Here is a 17,834-nt window from a genome sequence, read left to right on the forward strand (position 1 = left end):
ACAAAAAAATGTTATTCAATTTTCATTTTATTCTCTTCAGAGTCCGAAATTTATCTCTTCGTTTTGTTCAGTTCGTTAGGAAATAAATACAGATAGGAATGGCTGATAAGAATCCCACCCCGTGGATTTGTAAAGAACCTCTTCTAGATGTGACCCTAGGCTTTGTCGTTTTTTGTTCGCACGTGGCTAGTGCCATGCGCATGTACCAGAGAGCAATCGATTTCCCCTCCGCTGTGGTTCAACCTGGGATGTAAGGACTGTAGAGGGATATTCCCCAGATCCACGCTTCGTGGAACACACGTGAATCGAATGACATGAAAAGGGGTTTACATGTATTTTTATCTCTCTTTTGGGGAGAGATCAAAGGGGAGAATCGATGATCAACACGGCTGGAAGAATCCTTTTGGGAGGCGCTTTTTTTGGGTCAGCTATTGGCGGGGGACTTCAGGATGAGTAATTTCTTGACATTTCGAGATTGAGATTCTTATCGTGAGGAATTCGTTTTTAATTGGGGGAAATGTCGGATCAATTGAGTGAACTAGTGATTTTTTATGTTTTGTCTTCATTGAAATGAAAAATATCTACTCGACGAGTGGTTTTAAGGGAAAAATTGAGAGAATATTTTTTGCGGAGAATTTTCTCAGTTGAAAAAACGATCTTTTGATATTTTCTTCTGTCTCTAATGGTTTGCGAAATTTTTCGGAAATTGTTTAGTAGTTAAAATGACTTCATTTCCAACTAGGGGAAATGTATGCTTTGGGTGAACGGATTTTTTATTACATTTCTACGCGATGTGTACCACTCAATTGACAATTTTGGATTACGAAAGATTTTAAAAAATCAGATAACATTCGAAAGATAGTACATCCGGGCCTTAAATTGGGGGAAATGTGTCAACTGGATAAACTAGTGATTTTTCACGTTTTGTCTTCCCCATCAAAAAATATATAAAAATATATATAGTATGGGCCAATTCCATAGATTTTTCAAATTTATAAAGAATATATTTAAAAAATGTATAAAATATGTTTTCTATATTTTTTATATAAATTGGGCCAATTTAAGATATTTTTTTATATATTTTTCAAAATATACATTTTCCTATGTGGATTGTTTGAAAGGGAAATTGTCTACTTGATGAGTGGTTTAAATATTTCCAATTCCTTATTTATAAACACGAGGTGTGTAGAGACGTATTTTCCCCCCCGAAATGTCATCTAAAAGACACTGACCTCTGAATTTTTTCAATTTTTCTGACGCAATTCAATCAAAAAAATTCCCGCTTGGAAATTTTTTATTCCATTTTTGGATCTTCAAAGTTTTTCATTAAAGTTCATTACATTTCATTTCAATTCAATTAATTTCTTTTCAAACATTTTAGTTTAATATTTGATAAAATCTCAATCATGAAATAATATATACCTACACTATCCAATTATTCGATGAAAGTGAAGTCTTTATTTAAATAATCAGTGGAAGTAAATTTTCCAAAAGATGGAAAATCAACAAACTTTTGAACGCTATGAGAATAATTTACGAAAATCCTTTATAAATCGATTGGAAGAATGATGCTATCTATATTATGGAATGAATTTGCAACATCATATTTGAAGAAACCATCAGAAAGTTCACTTTCCGAGCAATTTAAGAGAAATTATAATATATATAATTTCCAAAAATCATCATAAAAATCAAACCAACAAATACAGGTATCGTAACGGTCTTTTAATTTCGACAGAGTGGCTTTGAAACTTATATTTTCAGCCATCATTGAATGAATTTAGAGCACGATATCCAAAGCCACCCTCGGAATAGCAATTTTTATAAAATACAAAATTTTTGAAAATTATTCTAAAAATCAAAACAACGATTACAGCTATCGCCTTCATCTTCGAGCTCGGTCGCAGAGACATCCAAATAATTTTTTAAGCCATTATTCGATGAATTAAGAACATTTTTTTAGTTATAGTGGGACAACCGATTTTTATTAAAATTCCAAAATTCAAAAATACAATATATGACTGAAATTTTAATTCATGTCGATGGATAGGGCTCGACAAAACCTGCATTTGAAAAAAAAAGATTCAATTCCATCGATTTATCAAACATCCATACGGACAGGGTTTAAAATGGCATTCCGATCTCTTTGGAAGCAAAAATAGCCAAAGTATGATACCTCAAACACGATTAAATTTCCATATTTACCTAGCTCTTCGATCCCTGTGCCAAACGGCGATATCAAGGGACGTGGCCCTTGTCGTGCAGTTGTTATTACTCGGACAAGGCAGTATCAATGTCTCATGAAAAACAGGATTTGGGGTTGCACGGTGAACAGCTGTGCGTTTAACAACACCCTCACCGCAGTGATTCTTGATGCTTGCCTTCACGTATGCATGAATCGGCCCCTCATACGCTCGTCTCAAGTCTCTGCAGCGAATCACTAAAACCAGAATCCATTTGCCTCAATTCATCCTCTTTAAAGTGCAATAAAATTATTTCATCCTGTTCTTATTATTTATTTAATGGCTTCTTGAAGCCAAGTGGAGGAATAAGTGGAGGCTCGAGGAAATTGGAAGGGTAATTACATAATTATAGTCGGGGGGGTTGTGCCTCGTTAAGTGGGGGAGGGAATTTTACGTTTCGTGACTTGACGTATCACCACGAGAGTTTAATTCACCAGCACTTAATTTTCGTCACTCGTCACATTGGAGAAGAGAGAAGTTGAAAGTTGGAACTTCGAAATGACTGATGGAATTTTACGATTTTGAAGCGTTGGATTTTTCTGGCGATTTTTGAGGGCCAAATTTTGGGAAGAATTTTTGGTGTTTTTAGGTGAGACTGACCGTAGTGCTGGGGGCAACGAGGACTGTGGGTTACTGGCACACGGTACCGTGGTAGTCAGTATCAACCCCTCTTTTGTCATCCTCTAGGTTGGATAAACGAGAGAGAGGGCTTTAACGCGATTGCGCGATGATGGTTCACTGGGGGGTGGATTTCTACCGCGCTGTCACTACTAGATTTTCAGCTGTTGTCATCGAAATATTTTTCGTGCCCCCGTTTGGCGTGACGTGCAGTCACGGAATGGGTCAGGAAATTTGCATGAGCACTGTTATGTTCAGGAGAGAGACGATAGGAATTGACGAAGATGTTAATTTTGTTAATTTCGGTAATATCTTAATAACTAGTGATTTCAGGTGAAAATGTCATGGATACAAAACGTGGAGAATTTCGTCAGCTATAAAAAAGGTTTTTTAATGTTTTGAACTTGAACCGCTCATTCTTGAGATATTTGCAAAGAAAGAAAGCTTATTTCGATAGACTTGGACTTTCGAGAGATTCTGTTTCCTTAAAAATTTCTCGAGTACGATGAGTTCTAGGAAAAAATATCAGAAGACATTTTTTGTAGCTGACAAAATTCGCAGCAAATCACGTCCTTAGACATTTTTCTCTAAAACCAATCATTTCCGAGATATTCCAGTGCCATTTCGGTCCAATAGTTTCTAAGATCCAACTCAACACCTTTTTGTCTACCAAAATTCGCTTTTGGAGTTTCTCCATAACGACTGGGGTAAAAGGAGCCATTTAATATTCAACTCCGCCCCAGATTCACCTATCCCTCAAATGGGATCAGTCCAATCATTCGATTTATTCATCATCTGGCCTAAAAACTACTGTTCTTCAGTCTTCAACACATGTCAAAATCCAAAAATACTGACCTCTGACATGAATATAATCTCCAATAACATTGTACTCGATTTCAATGGACCCCCTAGAATGCCCCCTCGGTGTTCCAACATCAGGACTGTACTTCAGACACCTCCTGACCGTAGCAATGAGCGGCGCCTCGGGCGTTTCCGTCACCGAATGGAGAAGCGAACTCTTTGAGCTTGGAAAGTCATCCATCAGTGACGATTTGGGGCTCTCCAGTTCCCACAGGTTTTTTCCCGTCTCGTCCTTGCTATGGCTGAAGGATGTCTTGCAGACTGTCCGCTCGCCAAAGGTAGAATCCAAATCCGTCTCAAGAGCAAGCCTTTTGACGTGAAGGTTGACAGCTTGCATCGGCTCCTGCAGCTCTAGAATCTTTCGTTTGGTGCCTGGACTGATGCTGTCTTGTCGTTTCGTCCTCTTCGAGGCAGATGTCTTGTCGTTCCCCTGGTCCTTTCGTTTCCTCCTGATGCCCCGTTGCCTCCTCAACTTGAACTCGCCGTCTGAATCGTTGGACGGCGAGCGAAACGCCCAAGACATCGGCGACGGGTCTTCTAGGAGCTGACTAGCCGACGAGACGGAACTGTCATTGTGAGGAGCCTTCTCCTCACCCCCCTCGTCCATTATCGACGCGTAGACGTGCCCCGGACTTCTGGGACTCTTCTTATCGGACACTTCCAGGACCTTTCGACGCTCTTCTGAGTCCCGCAGAAGGATCTCCGCAACAGTCTTTGGGTTGTTCTCTTGCTGATTCGTCAGCACTTCCGTCACTGTGTTGTCCATATTCTCGAATTTGTCTTGGTCTATCTTCAGGTGAGCTAGCTGCCCTGATAAAGGTGTCTCCTTGACGGTGAAGGGGCTCCGCTGGGCCTTCGTGTGGTAGGGGGTTTTCAGTCTGGTGTGAAGCTTTGTTATCTTCGCTAGCTTTGGATGACACGAGCTCTCTGGATTGCGGGAGAATAATCTTGACTTTGTGAGGAAGGGGACTTTGTTAGCTTCCATAACGTCCTCCGGACTTCCGGCGACGGAGATCTGCTGGAAGAAGTCGGAGACGTGGGACTGGAGGTTCGCTCGCGCCTCGTTCATGACGTTCTGTGGGAGTTCGTTGTTATTGGCGAAGGACTTTTGGTAGGCCACTGGGAGGATTGAGGGGTCAGTGGGGAGGGTCGAGATGTTCTGGGGCTTTGAGACGCTCTCGGGGATGATGGTGAGGGGACCTATGTCCGTGTCCACGCGGGGGGTACTTTGGTAGAAGCTTTCGGTTCGCGGCGAGTCCGCCGGGTCTTCCGATATTGATTGGCGTTTTGAGGAGCGGAGGTTTGGCTTTGTTGCCTGCAATGAGAATTCATCAGGAATGGGTTTCAGTAGGTGTTCAATAGCGATGTGGCAGGATTGGTGAAATTTGTCTAGAAAAGTTTTCTGACTTCGACGATATCTCGATAGTTAGTGGTTTTAGAGAAAAATGTCATAGACATAAAATGTTGGAAATTTCGTTGGTTACAAAAAAGGTCTGACGATGGTTTCAGCTAGAACCAATTGTTTTCGAGTTATTCGTAAACAAATACACCTGTTTCGTTTGACCTGCCTCTTTCCCAGGTTTTCTTTTTTTTGAAAATATCTCCGGAACCATTGCTCCTAGGAGGAAACATCGTAGAACCTTTTCTGTAGCTGACTAAATTTCCGACAAATCATGTGATTAGATATTTATCTCGAAAATCAATAATTACCGAGATATTTCACATCCCAATAACACTAATAAATTACTCACATTGAAATAAGCTCTCAAATCACTCCCATGACTCCTACACCGTCTCCTCCTTCCATTAGCAAGTCTACTTACACTGCTCTCAGTCCCATCATCCTGTACCCCAGCCACTCTGGATCTAGAGCTACCCGTTGGCGGTGTATTCGATAGATCCCTAAACGGTCTGCGCGTCGATTTGTCCATGGCCGCTGAAGTTCCATGTGGCGTTGAGCTTGTGGTCGACAGCGATCTGGATACCGTCCACTTCAGCATCTCTGTAACCAACAAAACCACCCCAATAAGTTTAAGCCATTGACATCAGATTACCGAAACCGGAAACAACTGGAGTTTCACCTGTTCGAGATTTGGATAATTGAAAGCCCCTTCAATTCGACAAGTTGGAGATCAGCAGATGTTGGGGATCATCTGGAAGACGCCTTCGACGCTTAGCCCGACAGCTTTAAGCAATATCACGCAGAAAAATGATTTCGTTAGCCTAGCAAATACTCGCTCGCTGCGATCTGATTTGCTAAGATAATTGAAAATTTGTAACTGGTACCTGAGCCTCCGCTACGCGAGCCACTGACCATTTGTCCGGCCAACCCCCATTGAAAGGTTGAAATTGATTTGTTATCCCTGTGAATCATACGCTAAAACCACCGAAGTCGTTTCGTTGGTGCAATATTCCTAGATTGGTTGACCTTTGATTTGCTATTACAACCAAACATTTGTTGTTTGAATCTGAACATTTATTCATAAATTCAAGAATGAAGCATCCTATCTTCTAATAAGAAACGGAAAATTTCGCCGCATGACCTCCCCTAGTGGAAAAACATAAGGTGGAGGCGTAACATGCCTGATCAGAATTTTGGATCGAACTTGATCAGTTTCTGATCGAGACCTGAACAGAATTTCCACTCGGGTAGTCGCTAGCGCGTTAGGGTTAGTAATCCCAAGGTCCTGCGTTCGATCCCCGGCCCCGGCAAATGAACATAATTTGTGTTAATGAAATTGGCGTTTTCGGTGATGAATGCATTCTGAGTTTCTTCCACAGGGATTGACCATGAAAATGAGGAAAAAAAATTAATCAATTTTTTTCGTATTTTTACTGATAATTAACATAGCAAATCATTTGTTAATCTAACTAAACATGTTCCTTAAATGAGCAAATCAATTGTTAAAGTAGCAAATCGGTAAGATAACTATCTTACCCCAGCATAACCCTCTTGCGATTCTAACATATCAGACCCGAGCAGAGGATATCCGCGCGGTAACGCACACCTTGGCTGTCTGTATATTAACGGAATTATTTTTTCATCACGCTGTGACGAAAAGTGAACTTTTCGGCACACTCCGCGTGCCTAAAAGTCCAATTTCCGCTAAGAATTTTGGATCGAACTTGCTGTGACGACGTGAAAAAATGTTTTTTAGCTCGTGGGAACATATCACTCGCCTTCGGCTCGTGATATAAACCTCCCACTCGCCAAAAAACACTTTTTTGCACTCGTTACGAAATATACTATTCTGTGCGCCCACAACATCCCATCTCAAACGTCAACACAATCCGAAAACTAAGGAACCATTTAATTGACAGAATTCGTACCCAAAGCCTTCAAAACAGTATCTCACGGAGGCTAGACCTCCCGACAATGGTAACGAACACCTGTCGTAGCATACGGGAAACAGCAAAACAGGTGAAAGCCAGATAAACAGAAATACCTCAAACACATGTGTACACCTGAGGCCACGTTATTTTTTCCCTCAAACCTCAAGGCTTTTACGATCCCTCTGTCTTCGCATTTGGGGTATAATGGCTCTGTTAAAAGGCTTTTCTCACAACAACCATGTTGTGGCACTGTAACGTGAAAATTATTGAGGATATGGAAATTGGGACAATGGAGTACCTGTTCCCGGAAAAGACCTGCTGTGAACATTTGCGTTAACAATAAAAACTGAAATAATTCCTCATCATTTGTGAGAATTTTCAGTCATACATCTGTCATTTCCATTATTTTCCAAATAATAGTTTCAATGCATTTTTTCATGTCTCGTAACAACCCTTCCTTTTGTCATTATTCATTAATGCCTGAACAAATTGCAGACGCGTTTGTCCGCAATTCATGAATTATTCAATTCTCATGACCTTGCGGTGTGAAAGGGCTGTAAAAAATAATCATACTCATGCACATGATCATCACCAATTAATGTTAAACCCCAATTACCCCATTATCAACCAATTGATCAGCCCCATTGTTGCAAATTATCCTGCCAACTTCCATTATCAAAAAAATTGAAGAAATCCGCTGATAAAAATCAGCTGGTCAAGTGCAGTTGACGCCTTGTACCCCGAAATTATACCTTTCACCCTAAAAATTCTCATGACTATTTTGCCCCCTGCCCCCCTCGCCCCTCGTGGAATTGCATTCCCATGCGAAAAAACCCCGGGGACCTTAAAAAAGAGAGGCCAGCAGGTTTTAACTTTTAACGGTTCCTCTCGAAGGGGGGTGCACACTGCGTCAGAAAGAGAACGCTGTGCCTTATTGTTCCTTAAAAATTGGAGTGGGGGACAGTAGTAGGGGGTTAGAATGCGCAAAAATCCATTCATTTGCATAGTAGCTGCCATTGGCGCACGCGCGATCGCCCCCCCCCTCTTTTCTTCAATTTTTTTTCGACTGTACAAGTGTGTTGGAGAGGTTATGACACACAAATGACGGAAAGTTGCCCGTTTACGGTCGTTTACACGAGTGCATATGGGTGTGTATCGATTTCACTGGTGGATATGGAGGTGTGTGAGTGGTGGAGCGACACATGGATTGTGAAAAAAGGGGTCTGGAAGAGTTTTGTGGAGTGTGTAGGCCGGGGCACCTGCCCATATGGCCTTCTAATTTTTGCGGTGCGCGCCATCTGGCTGCGCGCGCCGATGTTGAGGGAAATGAGAAAAGCCGGGATGAGGACTTCTGGCGTTTCTCGGTTTATCTTGATTATTCGTATCTTTGGGGGGGAAACGCCTTCAACTTCCGTCGGAAGTACTCTTAGTTTTTTGGGCTCGGGGGACGCAGCGCGTGCTGCAGCTCCCGATGCGGAACAATGATCCTGCGGAGACATTAGGTTATCGCGGGAAATTATCGGTTTCATTGTCATTTTAGGGTTTTAATTATTAGGTTTCTTGGCGGGGGATCAAGGCGGAGGGGTTGGATTGCTCAGAGGGTTGGGTTTGGTGTTGAGGGGGGAGACTTGGAAAATGCTTACGTCATTAATCTCTCGTAGAAGACCCCCCTTTTTCGCCCCATGTGGCGCTGTTATCGCGGTTGGAATGAGACGATAGCGTACGGACAATTGGCGACAGGTTGTCTTGAGACGAATGGTCATTCGTAGGGTACGATATTCTTGAATGAAGATTATTTCTTTCGGGGGGGTTGTCTTCTCGTTCTGTTCTGCTCCTCAAGAGCATCTCTCAAAGTGCCGAGAGGACTTCTGCGTATCTCGGTTCATCTTAATTATTCGTATCTTTGGGGGGGAAACGCCTTCAACTTCCGTCGGAAGTACTCTTAGTTTTTTGGGCTCGGGGAACGCAGCGCGTGCCGCAGCTCCCGACGCGGAGCAATGATCCTGCGGAGACCTTAGGTTATCGCGGGAAATTATCGGTTTCGTTGTCAATTTAGAGTTTTAATTATTAGGTTTCTTGGCGGGGGATCAAGGCGGAGGGGTTGGATTGCTCAGAGGGTTGGGTTTGGTGTTGAGGGGGGAGACTTGGAAAATGCTTACGTCATTAATCTCTCGTAGAAGACCCCCCTTTTTCGCCCCATGTGGCGCTGTTATCGCGGTTGGAATGAGACGATAGCGTACGGACAATTGGCGACAGGTTGTCTTAAGGTAAATAGTCACTCGTAGGGCACGACATTCCCAAATAAAAATTATTCCCTCCGGGGGGCTGCCTTCTTGGTCTGTTCTCAAGTGCAACTTTATGGATATTGTACCTTAATAGCAACAATTTGCATAATTGCGACGATGAATCGCGTCACGAGTGAACGGACCCCCGGGGGGCTCGGACATACCCCCGGGGGCATCACACCGTGGGGGAACACCTGTGTTCACGCGTACATTTTCTCCTGCATTTTTGATAGGTCTTTTGTTTTGGGTTAACATGCGATCGTTATCGCGGGTTTGTCTAACGGTCATGGTTATATGTGTCTCTGCAGTATTTTTTGTGAACTAACATTCGACATTTGGGGGTAATTAAAATAATGGGGGGGGGGAGGATAGGGTGAAAGATCGTTGGGAAAAATCGGTTGGAAGTTCTCGCGACAGAAGTTTGGGATGGAATAATTTGGGCGGAAGAATAAGATATTCTGGTTTTGAAGTGCGACAACTGTTATGAATTCATTGCGTGAGAATTTTTCCAAATATTTTGGCTTCATTAACAGTTATAAACAAATTAGAATTTTGTGTAATTTCTGGGAATATTTTTTTATTGCTACGAAATGGATTTTAGATGAAATTTTGATTTTGAAAATTCGTTCCCAAGGTGAAAATTCCTTCTTTCAATCAATTGTTGTTCAAAGTGGAAAAATCGATCATCATTTTCACTATATTGCATTCAGACTCTCCTGTCCTTAATGTCAACAATGTGAGATAATCTCATAATTCTAGCTATTAATTCTAATCAACTTTGTTCGAAGAAAACCTTAGTTAACGCAATATTAAGAAAGTAGAATTATTCTATTTTCCTTTGACCTAAATGATTTGGACAGTTATGATTCGTTTATTCATGTTTCATAGAATGGTATTCAATTCTCTTTTGTTTGTTAGGCGGGCTTCATGAAAATTCGACGCGAGACGATTATGCTCATGAAAACCGCCTCACTTTCTCCACTCGTTCGAGATATCCGCCAAGTTCGAGCTCTCATTTTCGATTCGAGATATTGCATGCATTTTTTACGAACGATAACATCAATGAAAAATTGGAAAGAAGTGTTTCCGGAAAAAAATGTATTCTCAAATAAGAAAAGTTGTTGCAATGTTTCTCACTCCACCGCCAGTATCACTTACCAGCGAAAAACGTTGCCACAACCCATCAAAAAATTCCCCCAAAATCTCCGAAAAAACTTATATCTCGAGTGTAGCTGATTTAGTTCCCATTGTCATTCGATACGTATATCATATTTTTCCCTCACACACATACCACCACTCACAGTAGACCCAAAACAGGTAAATATGTATAACAGCGACAGGTTTTCAGCGAGACACATTCACATCGACAAAACCGTAGAGAGAAATAATATTTTTTCTGAATGGTAGAAGAAGAGGTCGAGTAACGAACAATTATAAATCTAGGGGGCTATAAAAATCCCCCCTCCTCGTCTTCATCTCATTCTTTTTTTCGTTTCACCCCCCTGAACAATGCTTTTATTGTACTGTATTTCTTTTTCACTATTTCTGTCTACCTTTCACGTGTTGAGGTTCCGGTCGGTCCTTTACCAACGGGAGAATCGCGAAAAAGAAGCCACCACGAAACATTAAAAGAGGCGAAGAGAATAAAACACACGAGAACGACCGTTATAGCCCTCTCATTCTTCTTTTTATTATCCCTTTTTTTCAACCTCTATCATCTTTATATTCTCGACTAACCAATGGTGTGGTCTGAACCCAGGTCAAGGGTATCCACCGCAAAATTACAGGGTTCAGCCCATAAGATAGAACCTGAAATATTACAGATTGTAATCGCGATTGATTCCACCGAAAATTACGAAAGAAACCGCTGGGAAGAGGACAAAAAAGAAGGAGGAAAAATTCTTGAGAAGCAGGAAATATGACGGCAGTTGGTGACAGCTTGGGGACAGCTACTCCTGCTAATTCATCAACTGTCATTATCCGCACGGCATCCATGTGGGACAGGTCACGGATGCTCTTCGGTTTTGGGAAGTTGACGATTTATCAAGAAAGGTTCTCACAGGTTTTGTTATTTGAGACATTAGTGTCATCCAGAAGGTCGTAATGAACTGCAAGATCATTATCGACGAAAACAATTTCCTTCGCTGGAAGGAGTTTTGCTTGGGCGAGGAGTGAACGGTGTCACCTGTTAAGTGAAAACTGAAGAAGTAAGTGGATATTTCAAGACAGCAGATTCTTGATAACGAGACTGAAGAGAACGAAAGTAAAAGTGACAGTGAACAAAGATTGTGCGAAGCTGAGGAATTTGGTCTTTCTCGTTGTTATCTCCTAGAAGAAAGGCTACTGTGAAGAGTACCCGCTATTTCAATGAGAAAGAGTATCTAGATGATGACCATTATTCTTCAGCTATTTACCAAAATGAAACTAAATGCCATGTATAGTTTAAAAGATGATTTACAACGGAACCAATCGCCTTTTCCAAAAACTAAAGCAAAACTTTGACAAGTGTGAGGAGTGAAAATTGTCACCCGTCAAGGGAAAACTGAAGAAGTAAGAGGACATTTCAAGACAGCATTTCAAGACAGATTCTTGATAACGAGACTGAAGAGAACGAAAGTAAAAGTGAGAGTGAACAAAGATTATGGAAAGCTGAGGAATTGTCTTTCTCGTTGTTATCTCCTAGAAGAAAGGCTACTGTGAAGAGCACTCGCTATTTCAATGAGAAAGAGTACCTAGATGATGACCATTATTCTTCAGCTATTTACCAAAATGAAACTAGATGCCATGTATAGTTTAAAAGATGATGTACAACAAAAACAATCTCCTTTTCCCAAAACTAAAGCAAAACTTTGACAAGTGTGAGGAGTGAAAATTGTCACCCGTCAAGGGAAAACTGAGGAAGTAAGAGGACATTTCAAGACAGCAGATTGTAGATGACGAGACTGAAGAGAACAAAAGTAAAAGTGAGAGTGAACAAAGATTGTGGGAAGCTGAGGAATTTGGTCTTTCTCGTTGTTATCTCTAAGAAGAAAGGGTACTTTGAAGGGCACTCGCTGCGTCGATGAGAAAAAGTTTACCTAGATGATCATCATTTTTCAACTATTTTCCAAAATGAAACTAGATGTCATGTATAATTCACAAGATGATTAACGACGGAAACAATCTCCTTTTCCCAAAACTAACGAAAAAGCTTTGCTATTGTGAGGAGTGAAGATTGTCAGCCGTCAGGTGAAAACTTAAGACCAAAAAGACCATTTCGAAGCAGCAGATTGTGAATGATACGACAAAAGAGAACGAAAGTAAGAGTAGAAGTGAAAAAAGATGAGAAGCTGAGTAACACTGTCTCCCTCATTGTCATCTCCAAGCAAAAAAGGCTACTGTGAAGAGCCCTCGGTGCTCTAATGAGACAGTCTACTCATCTGATGACGATGATGTAACTAATGGATAAACCAGAGCTCAGCCTCTAATAATAGTCCCTCCTTCTCCTCAAAACCAAAACAAAGGATAAGAGCTCAGGTATATAACGTAAATGGAGCGACGGTTGATATTTCTTCGATGCTCGGGGGGGTCAGAAGAAGACACCGCGAATAAAAGAGAGGATAGAATGGAGAAAAGAATAAGTGTACGAGGTATAAAGAGAGATTTTGTGATGAATCTGGTCTCGTTTAGATGGAGGAGAGGTACAAGGAAAAAAGGGGGCGAGAGGGGGGGATTGAATCCGCGTGTTGGAATCACAGGGTTCCTTGGAGGCATAATCGAGGGGTTGGGGAGGGCAGGTGAGCCGGAATTTCACTCTGTCTCACTTCATTCTCCATACCTGATCCCTTTTTTCGGGGGTCTGAGTGTGCCAAACACAGCGGGGAGCCCCGAAAAAAAATCACCAACACTGGGTGTACGCTTGTCGGGAGGAATAAACCCATCGCGAAAAGGCTTTTATTTCGGGTACAGATATTCGCGAATTTAAGTTGAGGGGTCTACGAGACTCTTTGTTTTGGATGTTTAGGGGGGGATGGTGGGAATGATGATGAGGTTTTTGGGAGGATTGCTTGGGAAAGGAGAGTTGCTAACCAGAAATTTCGCGAGGATTGCTTACCATGCATGCCGCTTGGGAATAATTGCTCACAAACAACATCATTTTGGCCAAATTGATAACAAAAAATAAGGCTGTGAAGGTTGATTATCAGGAAATTGGGCTTGGGTAGATTGCTTCAAAGACGTAAGCTTCACCAATATACGATTTTTGAAAAGCAATACTTCCGAATTGATAGCTGTTAGCAAGCAATCTAGAAGATGGGAAAGATGGCTAACGAAAGAAGAAATTTGACCAAGATTGCTTGCAAAAATCGAATTGCCGAAGACTTCCTCCAACAACCCTTCATTTTCGGCACCAATCCTTTCAGCAAGCAAATTAAGAGAACTAGTTTCACTTCACTAGTACCATCCTTTTCATAAAACTTGCTCACCGAAAAGGAAATCTTGTCATCCTGACAAACAATCTGCCCTTCAATCATGTCCTCCTTTCAATAGCAAGTGATTTCAGCAAAAAACTGCTTCAACAGGATCTCGCTTGCTTGCAGGAATCCATTTACCAAGACTCTATTTTCGACAAACAATCCTTCCGAATTGGTAGCTTTCAGGAAGGAATCGAAAAAACGTGAAAGATTAGGGATCAAAGAAAATTTTTTAGCAAGATTGCTTGCCCAAGATTACAGGGTACAAAGATTACTTCCCAGAAATTGAATTGCGGAAGCATTCCTTCTTCATTTTCCGCGCCCAATCCTTTCTATAATGACATCTTTCAGCAAGCAACTTAACAGAACTATCTCCAGCTCACTAGAAGCATTCTTTTCGTAAAACTCTTTTGCCTAAAAAGAAATCAGCCCTTCGATCATGTCCTCCTTTCAACAGCAAGTGATTTCGGGAAAAACCATCCAAGTCCCCTCTAGCAGCCGCCAAAATTCTGAATGATGACCATCCAACATTTCATCCACAATCATTAAGACGTAGAAATCGCCTCGCCCCTTCACAACCCATCTCCCTTGAAATGAATCCTAATATCGTCCGTCACGGAATCACCACAATACACTATCCCCTCATCTCTCAATCTTCCAGTGCTCAATTGCCTGTAGCTAATTTAAAAGCATCAACTCCTCTTCGATCAATCTATTACCAAAATAATCATTTCATACATCTCCATCCTCCAGTCCTCCACAGATCCCAGATACCTACAACTTCAAACTTTTCCGCAATTCCCCTGGACACCAGATTCCTCTTCAAGCCCCTCTCCGTCCAATCTCGAAAAGCCCATGGGGGAAACGACTGTCGGATTAAGTTCGAAGACGACTTACAGACATTTGGGCCACCACCTGCCTCAATGTCCTAAGCGTTCCCATGATCGAGACCAAAAAAGAAGGAACGAAGGAATAAAAAGGCAAGGTTCCTTTTAAAAAAGTAGAGTGAAACAGCGTGATGAGGGAATAAAAAGAGGTTAGGTCTAGTTTTGCATATCCAGAACAGCCGAAAAACCAGTCGCGTGTTGTATATCGGGGGTACACATGGCTCCTTTTCTCAAAATTTTTTTAAAGGTACTATGCATATGCATTAGCCTCTTTATTCCCCCGTCTCACTTTTTTTTTCATCTCATTCTTTCTCCCGAAAACCTCTTTCTTTCGCTCTGGTTCACTTCGACGTAACCCGGGCAGGTTCTGTGAATGTTAAAGAGAGAGTCAATGTTAGAGGGAGAGATGGAAAAAAGTAAGACCTTGGGACAATATGACCAGGGCCAGTATCCAACAGCGAAGCAGTACTGGATAATCATTTAAAGGACCGGACGGTGGCCAGAGCTGGACGCGTTGGGGAGGGGTTGACTTCCGATTTTTTTTCCTTTCTTTTCACCGCGTTAGAAAGGTAGTTGCGAGGATGTGTGTAGTAAGGATCATAAGAATACCAGAGGTGTATGAAAAATGGGGGTCCCTAAAATGCGTTTGTATAGGTCTTCACGGCTCGTACAGGGACTAAGTCCTTTATCTAGTTTTCTGATTCTTTTTAGGTTAGACTTTTTCCTCCGAGGCAGATGTAACTCGCGCATGCGTCATTTACATCATCTTTTTAACTTTTTTCTTGGGGGTTAGGCTCTTTCGAGGGGTGGAAATTTCTTCGGGGTGTCTTAAGAGGTTTCGAGGACCTTCCCCGGAGGGGGCGTAGCGACTGCTACATCACACACACACACACACTATGTAGCACATGCGTGCGTGTGTATGTGTGTGTGCGGGATTTTTTCTCTCTAAATTCTAATTCTCTTAGAATTATTGAATGCCTAAAGGAGGTTAGGTGGTGTGTGAGGCGAATTTGGAAAGTGAGTTTCCGTAGTTCCCGGTAGCTTAGTCGGAAGAGTGCCCGGCGCGTAACTGGGAGACCCGGGTTCGAATCCCGGCTGCGCGGTGCGGGATTTTTTCTCACTAAATTCTAATTCTCTTTGAATTATTTAATGCCTAAAGGAGGTTAGGTGGTGTGTGAGGCGAATTTGGAGAGTGAATTTCCGTAGTTTCCGGTAGCTTAGTCGGAAGAGTGCCCGGCGCGTAACTGGGAGACCCGGGTTCGAATCCCGGCTGCGCGGTGCGGAATTTTTCTCTCTAAATTCTAATTCTCTTGGAAGTATATGTAGCACATGCGTGTGTGTGTGTGTGTGTGTGTGTGTGTGTGTGTGTGTGATATGTAGCTACACACGCATGCGTGCGTATGTGTGTGTGTGTGTGCGCGAAGGAGCAATCGCCGATTGCTCACCGATTCTTGTGCTCTTTTACTTTATGCGATAATAAATAAATTCATAATTGAGTATTTTAACGAGACACGTTAGTGATTGATTAATCCTCATCATCCTAAACCTCAATCTCTCCGGGGGGGGGGGGGGGTGAACATTTTAAATTCGAAGTTATGGAAATTCTAGGTAAATTGGAGGGAAAGGTTCGTTGGGATTTTCGGGGAGGGTCGAACGTCAGGTTGATGAATTCTTATCGGATACAGATGTTTTTTTTTTTTGGGTCCTCGAGGGGCCCTTGGAGTGGACACAGTGAGGAACACTTGTTTTTCTTTCTCGTCAGGATAGCCAGCGCCCATTCCCCCGGGTGTTCCTTTGTTTTTTTTCGATCCCTCGTCTGGAGACGCGGGGCGAAATGTCGTTGGAGTTTCGGGAGACATCGATGAGGGTCGCAATCTCTTTCTTCGGGTTTTTTTTTGGGGCACGTGCGACGCATTCGCGGGTTGATCAAATGACAATTCTCTTTTATTCTCGTAACAACGCGCAATTTTCTGTTTGTTTAACAATACACAAGCGATTTCTGAGAAATTCTTGGCGTGGAATTTTTGGAAAAATTCAAATTCGAAGTGAATTATTCTTCTGATTAGATTCCATCCATCGGGACTATTGTGATGGTAATAAAAATTAATATGACGATATTCAAGGCGAGAGGCAAAAATTCCCTAGGGTTGAGGGACTCCCATTGTTCTCTATTCAATTCCCAAGATCTAGATGGCGACGCGATTAGCATACACGTTGCACATAAAAAGTACCACGGAATGTTATACGCATCATGGATAAAAAGAAACAAGATCTATGGTTTAAAAGTCCGGTAACCCCTCTCAACCATGCGTGATAGGCGCTAACGTACAGGTACAGAAACGCTTTTTGGGGTATGAAACGGGGGCCATTAATGTCGAGTGCCCTTCGCGATAATACGTATGTACCATGTGGTGGGATATGTATCTCGTTCAACCGTTGGAGGATTTTTTAAATCGCAACGATTATTTTCAAGATTTTTACTATTCGAAAAAATGATTCGCGAAATGACAAAAATTTTCAGCCCCAAAATCTCTGATCAACTACTTAGTTTATCGATTAATTCAGCAAATTATAAACCCATTCGATCATTCGCGGGAGAAAATGAAAACTTGGAGCGGAAGAAATTTTTTTATTAAAAAAATTAATTAATTAATGGTCAACTTACTCAATATATTTCCAAAATATTCGAAGGTACATCCAGAGTTTCCGCTCCAAAATATCACCACAAACAGTTCCAATTTATCCACAATCACAATTTTGTTTTTATTTTCCTCCGCGAAATGGTTATTTATCGTTTTTTTTTTTTAATTCCGAAAACAAATTATTTCTAAACAACCGCGTGTGGACTAGATTGACGGCATGGCGGCGTGGTGTGCCGTATGTTATGTGTCAGCACAACCGTGCGCGACAACGTCTGTTGCACCACTGACGGTGGTGGGGCGAGCCCAGGGGCCTTATGTAGCCTCGGGAGGGTAGGGGGCTTTCTCATCGGGACCGGCTAGTCTCACCTACCCCCACCGCGGTAAATTCCACCGGGTGGAAACCGACCTGACCACTACGGCCACTCCAATACCGATCCCCCTCCTTTTTTTTATGCAATAAAAATGATCCGGAGTTTTGATGAGAGACTCTTGATAGTCTAGTGGGTGACTCGGG

General features: G+C 42.0%; 1 protein-coding gene across 1 annotated transcript in view; it reads right to left on the reverse strand.

Annotated features, from left to right (window-relative positions):
- The window catches only part of LOC107039123, a 35,733-nt gene extending 18,313 nt beyond the window's left edge, over positions 1–17,420 (reverse strand). The window contains 4 exon segments of the mRNA XM_029126183.1: positions 2,206–2,440; positions 3,717–5,037; positions 5,474–5,724; positions 17,344–17,420. Coding sequence (XP_028982016.1) covers positions 2,206–2,440; positions 3,717–5,037; positions 5,474–5,722 — 1,805 coding nt within the window. The 5' untranslated portion in view covers positions 5,723–5,724; positions 17,344–17,420.
- Between the last annotated feature and the right edge of the window lie 414 nt (positions 17,421–17,834).

The sequence above is a fragment of the Diachasma alloeum genome, unplaced genomic scaffold, assembly GCF_001412515.2.
Source record: "Diachasma alloeum isolate Michigan unplaced genomic scaffold, Dall2.0 Dall_scaffold_00294, whole genome shotgun sequence".
NCBI classification, from domain to species: Eukaryota; Metazoa; Arthropoda; class Insecta; order Hymenoptera; family Braconidae; genus Diachasma; species Diachasma alloeum.